Source organism: Neovison vison, chromosome 13 (assembly GCF_020171115.1).
Source record: "Neovison vison isolate M4711 chromosome 13, ASM_NN_V1, whole genome shotgun sequence".
Lineage (NCBI taxonomy): Eukaryota > Metazoa > Chordata > Mammalia > Carnivora > Mustelidae > Neogale > Neogale vison.
Window position 1 is genome coordinate 149,763,608 of NC_058103.1, and position 6,000 is coordinate 149,769,607.

General features: G+C 53.9%; 1 protein-coding gene across 1 annotated transcript in view; it reads left to right on the forward strand.

Annotated features, from left to right (window-relative positions):
* EFL1 (elongation factor like GTPase 1) overlaps positions 1 to 5,529 on the forward strand; it is a 116,048-nt gene extending 110,519 nt beyond the window's left edge. The window contains exon 20 of the mRNA XM_044232148.1: positions 4,542 to 5,529. Coding sequence (XP_044088083.1) covers positions 4,542 to 4,730 — 189 coding nt within the window. The 3' untranslated portion in view covers positions 4,731 to 5,529. The remainder of the gene's footprint in view (positions 1 to 4,541) is intronic.
* The last annotated feature ends 471 nt before the right edge of the window (positions 5,530 to 6,000 follow it).

Here is a 6,000-nt window from a genome sequence, read left to right on the forward strand (position 1 = left end):
CGTCATCGGTGCTGGCATCGCCGAAAACTGCTTCTAGAGCCTGCAGCGCACGCTTGGAGTATCTTGGAGGTGATCAGTCATCGTCTCGGGATGATGGCCTTGATCCGCGTTGGTGACGAGAGCAGATTGTCCTGTGTTTGGTCGGAACAGAGAGAGCACAGTTAGCGATCCCCTGGGTTCTCGGCTCTGAAGGGCCAAAGCAGGTTTCCACGGCAGGTGCCTCACGACTGGAGGACTCGCATGTTTGAATTCCCACGGTCTGTTTTTTGTTAGAAATACGTCATCATCTGAACCCCGACAGGGGTTTATAAAATGCATCTTTACAAACCTGTCAAATTTCTATTATTTCGTAATTGCAAATAGGCAGGTACGGCTGCTCTGTGCAAAGCGTCTCGGGGTGGAGTGGCAGAGGTAAGGCAGAGGCTCTCTGGCTCGTCCGGGGCGGCCGCCGGGGGCCGTGGGGGCTCACAGGGAGAAGCCCGTCCTCTGTTTGCCGCCTTTCTCAGCATTTGGCTTCTGCCCCCCGAGCCCGTACCCCTGCATTCCAGCATTGCAGCCGGGAAACGGGTGCACCTTCCCTGTGGGGACACACATGGGGTTTTGCATGTCTCCCGTCGCCTGCAGTCAGTCTGTGGCCACATCTGGTCGCCACCGAACAAGGACGTTGGGAAATGTCGTCTTTGACTGGACCAGGAGTCAGCCAAGTACGGCCTGTGACCTGTTTGGGTAAATAAAGCCACCGGCCTGTGGCCGTTCCTGCTCCCGTGCACACTTCCTGTGGCGGCTTTCACACTGAGCTGAGCGGCTGCCCCACACACCGTGCGGCTCCGTCCAAGCTGTTTCCTGTCTGGCTCTTCACGGAGCTGTGCCCCCTCGTGTCGAGTGTGCAGATACCCCCCCCCCCGAAATACATTTCGGCCCACTCCCATCCGGGAACCGCTATTTAGGAACGACTAGTGTAACAGCGTCCAGGCTTTACCGAATGGGCAGATTTTGTTGATATAAAAGCCATGATGGTTTTTTTCAATCTCCTTTCCCTCTTGATAAGGAAAAAAAAAAAAAAAAAGCCAGAAATCTTACATATTTAATAATAGTGGGTTTTTTTTTTTCAACTGATACTTTTTGGCTTCATTAGTTTGTTATTAACAGTCAGTCTCTTAATAACTTTAAAGAAGATCATAGTCAAGATTTCAGTGCTGTCCTCTGTCGTCCCCCCTGCCACCTGTCCTGGTCTTCTTCCCAAAAGCGTCCCATCTTTGAAAGTCTTGAAAACGATGTTGTAATTAAATGTCATTGATCTGATAGTTTCTGGCTGTCTTGGTTTTCCCCCCATAGCCGGGTTTAGAAATAACACAGTTGTTGAGATCTGGCTTCTCCCTCCAAGGCACTTTCTTTCCTTTGTGTTCTGTCACACCATATAATTTACAATCAAGAGCTTTTGAGAGAAAGTGCTTCAAAAAATAGAGGAGATAAGATTACAGGCATTTTCCACGAGGAAACCTTTGAAGTCAGCAATCCCATAATTTCTCTTTCTATGTTTTGCCCCTTCTATGAAAAAGGAAGAAAAGGAGCTAATAACAGGCACAGAAAGGAAAATAGCCCAGCCAGTGCGGTGGTACACGCGTGTCGGCGCGGGCCCGGGATTGGCTGCGGGAGCCTGAGCCCACCCCGCGGGGCGGGCCAGGGTTCACCCGCGGTGAGGACCGTCAGCTCCGATCACAAGAGTGCCCGGCGAGTGTTTCCACCTGCCAGCCGTGATCCTGGTGGCGGCTGGCACGGGACCGCATGGGGCCGCCGTGGAGCTCCCCAGGCTTTCCTTCTGGGCTCTTTTTCTTCTTCTTCCTGTAGATGCCCGGGACAGCAGCGAGAACTTGGGTGCCCGCCTTCCCGTGAACTAGAAAATGCCATTCCCTTCAGGCTGTGGGGTTGCAAAAAATCTTCTTGCAGTGGGCAGATAGACAAATTCTGGGTGAACCAGTTAGGAAACAGCATCTTTTCTTCCAAATGGACAGCTCGAGGATGCTGTTCTGTAGGGCACAGCACCGTGTGGGCACCGGAGCCCACTGGGGTGGGGTGGGCTGGAGCAGGTCTCCAGAGGAGGCCTCCAGCAGACAGAGGTGAGGGGAGAAGGCTTGGAGCCTTGGCCCACAAGCTGAGCAAACCTCGGAAGGCCTGAGGCCCACACAAAATGAGATTTTTGGAAACTCCTGGTCTTACATTTTTGAAACAAGGACTCTGGTCTGAAGTTGGCCAGACTGAGTCGATGTCTCTCAACTAGTAGCTCATTTCTTGCTGTTTATAAAATTTGTTGCTTTTTTAGCAGGATTAACAACTCACTCACCCCTGCCCCCCAGACCTGCTGGGAACATACAGCTTCTCTATGCTCTGTGATGAGTTCCTCATCGCACCGGGGAGGGCAGGGCGCCAGTAAGCAGCCTAACAGTAGCCTGCAGCATAGATGGCCTTTGGGCACGACGGCTCGTGGGACTGTTCCGTTTCCCAGCTGCCTCCCCTTGCCCCTGAGGACCGGCCTTTGTGGCTGTGGGTGGAGAGGAAGGGGGACCTCCAATCCGCTCGCCCTCTGCGTCTTCCCTTGCCTTTGGCGATGTGTCGAGGAAGAAGCTGCTGCGGCTGAGGTTGAAGAGGTTGCTGCCTGTGTTCTTCTCTAGGATTTGGATGGATTCCTGTCTCACTTGAGGTCTTTCATCCATTTTGAGTCTATTTTTGTGTGTGGTGTAAGGAAATGGTCCAGTGTCATGCTTCTGCACGAGTCTGCATGTGACCATTTGCTGAAGAGGCTGTTTTTTTCCACTGGACATTCTTTTCTGCTTTGTTGAAGATGAGTTGGGCATAGAGTTGAGGGTCCATTTCTGGGCTTTCTCTTCTGTTCCACTGATCTATGTGTCTCTTTCTGTGCCAGTACCATGCTGTCTTGATGATACAGCTTTGTGATAGAGCTTGAAGTCTGGAAGTGTGATGCCTCCAGCTTTGGTTTTCTTTTTCAACATTCCTCTGGATATTCGGGGTCTTTTCTGGTTCCATAATTTTAGATGATTTGTTCCAGCTCTGTGAAAAATGCCGATGGTGTTTTGATAACAAGTGCTTTGAAGGAGTAGGTTGCTCTGGGCAGCACAGACATTTCCACAGTCTTTATTCTTCCGGCCCGTAAGCATGGGACGCTTTCCATCTCTTTGTGTTTCCTCCATCTCTTTCCGAAGTGCTCTGTAGTCTCTGGAGTACAGACCCTTTTCCTCTTTGGTTAGGCTTATTCCCGGGTATCTGATGGCTTTTGGTGCTATTGTAAATGGAAGACCTACTATTTTAAAATACAGTTTTCTTTCATTTCTGTATTTTACACTGAAAAGTGTTAGGATTTGAGGCCTCTTAATAAATACCACTCCTTTCTTCCCCTAATTGAGAAATGAGAGAAAACAGTAACAAAAAGAACCAGGCACATTAATGTCAGACCGTCACCATCATTGCCGATCGCGCTGGCCGTGGAGAACGTAGTGTTGACCGCAGGCGGTCCTGAGCACCCAGTACTGTGCTCCCGAGGGAGACCCGCTGGATGGCAGGGCTCCTACCACAGGGGCAGGGCAGGGCGGCCAGTGTCAGTGTCCCAGAGGGACAGGGCAGGCTCTGTGCCTCCTGGGGCGGCTTCTAGTGGACAGGGGAAGAGGCCCCACTCCCGAAGTCTGTTTCCTCCTCTCGCACTTACCAGCCAGATTCTGTGCTGAGGGGGCAGAGAGAGGCCACGAGGGTCAGTCTCGTGGAGCTTTCTCTGCCTGAAGGAATCTTTGGGAGTGGAAACTGTCCCCCTACTCTTCTGTGCTGTCCTGAAAGTCAGTCCTTTGGACGTGGACTTCAGGAAAGTCCATATCCATGGTCACCACCTTCATCGATCATCACGCTCTGGCTGCTGGTCGACACAGAGCAACACAGCCCCTCACCTCGGCGACCTCCCCCCTGCCCGAGCTCTGCCCTCTCCCTCCCCCAAGCCGTAGCCTGAGAGAGCAAGTGTCCTCAGCCTGCCCGCCCCTGGACTTGTCTTCCTCGCTGTGGGGTGGCGAACAGCCGTGGGCCCAGAGAGAAGAGGGAAGGAGGTGCCTCTGTCTGCCTCTTGTCTGGGCAAAATTGGTGAACCAAGCGGCCTGGCTCACCAGGCAGGCCACGGAGTTTTGGAGCAGAAGGCTCAGAATCGTCAAGGACGGGTTTACAGGTGTCGGTCTTTGCTGGGGACAAAAGCAGACTTGATGCAGAGACACGAGTTCCCAGAGAGATCCTAGCAAAAGGGATTTTTTCACGACATTATTCCAGGTGACGTTTCCCTCGTTCTTCGCGGGAGGTGGCGGCTCTGGGGTGTGCTCCCGGCTCTGTCCGTCCCGCGTCCTTCGTTCCCGCCTCCCGCACTCCTCCGGGCTCTTCCCGTTTGCAGCGCGTCGTTCCCGGCTCCGCTGTGGCCCCGCAGCGGAGACCGCAAGGCGGGCTCCACGAAAGCGTGGTTGCCTGACCCAGCACGTTCTGTCGCCTTCTCTTACAAGGTCGTCCCCAGCGACCCCTTCTGGGTGCCGACCACCGAGGAGGAGTACTTGCACTTCGGGGAGAAGGCCGACTCCGAGAACCAGGCCCGCAAGTATATGAACGCCGTGCGCAAGAGGAAGGGCCTGTCCGTGGAGGAGAAGATCGTGGAGCACGCGGAGAAGCAGAGGACCCTCAGCAAAAATAAGTGACCGCGGCGCCCGGCGTGGGTGCTGGGACGGCCGCCGTGCCGCCTTTCAATAAAGCCGATGCTTAGAAATGTTGTAAAGGGGCGTCGGGGAGCATGTTTCCAGAGCGTGTGCTTGATCGGTTCCGGGCTGCGGGGACTCGCTGTTACAGACGACGCGGCGGCGACCTCCGCCCCCAGCAGTCCGCGGCTCGTGGGCGTCTCCACGCAGCCCGAGTTCACGGCGGCTTCCCGCATCCCCGCGTACAGCCTCCCCCGTCCCTTGGAAGAGACCACGTGCTCCAGGGGCCACCTGCCTTTTAGCTGCTTGAACCAGGCACGGTCACAGCGACCCTTCCTCCAGTGGGTCCGTCTGGGAAACCGGCGTCCTGTGGGAGTGCCGCCGGCCTCAGCCCTCGGGCTGCGTGTCCCGCACCAGTGACACTGCCCCTGTTCGTTGCCCAGGGGGGTTAGTGACAGTTAAGCCCCACACCTTTTCTTTAGACAAAAACAATAATTTCTTAATTTCCTTGACAGCTTCCTCGTAGTCTTAAGGGACATTAGCTCACGTGACGAGATCATTGCCTTGATTGCAAATATTTTTCTTAAATTGCCTCGGTCGTGTCCTTCAGGGAGATCGCCATAGAAGGAGCAAATGCGATTCAGCCAGAAATAGATTTTGTAATTTTTGATGTTGTACGAATAATTTTTATTGCCACTTAAAGGAAGGATTCTTTCTCAAAACTCATAACATTATCAGGCCAGGCTTTTATTTCAAAATGATTTTAATGTTTCCCCCCCCAATAAACTAAGTCAATAAACCATGTCTTCCTAGAGGTGTTACCTTCAGTCTTTGAGCTCTGGACTAGTCGGGCGAGTCTGGTTGACCCCGACGCTGGAGAAGGCGACCAGGTAGTTGACTCTGTTTAAGCGTAGCAGGTGCTGATGTTCGAAGTAACTTGGGAGAGTTGCCCACACGCTGCCTTATCTTGAAAACTCCGGCGGCGCGGGAAAAGCTGACACAGCGATACATCGCGTTTGTAAATGCCATCCTTCCCGCTGCCAGATGTGCTGGGAAGAGGATTCTGGGACTCTGCCCTCTCCCAGCACGTGCGGCGTGTGATGGAGAGAAGGGGCACAGCCCGGAAGACTGGGAGCTGTTGCGGCAGGTCCTTCAGGCCCCGCGGCTGTGCGGGTGCGGGGACAGAGACAGGCCCGGCCAACAGGTCACCTCCTTTCTCCATGCTTGAGGGGGGACAGGCCGGCCAAGGGATAAGCCGAGCTACCAGGTGAGT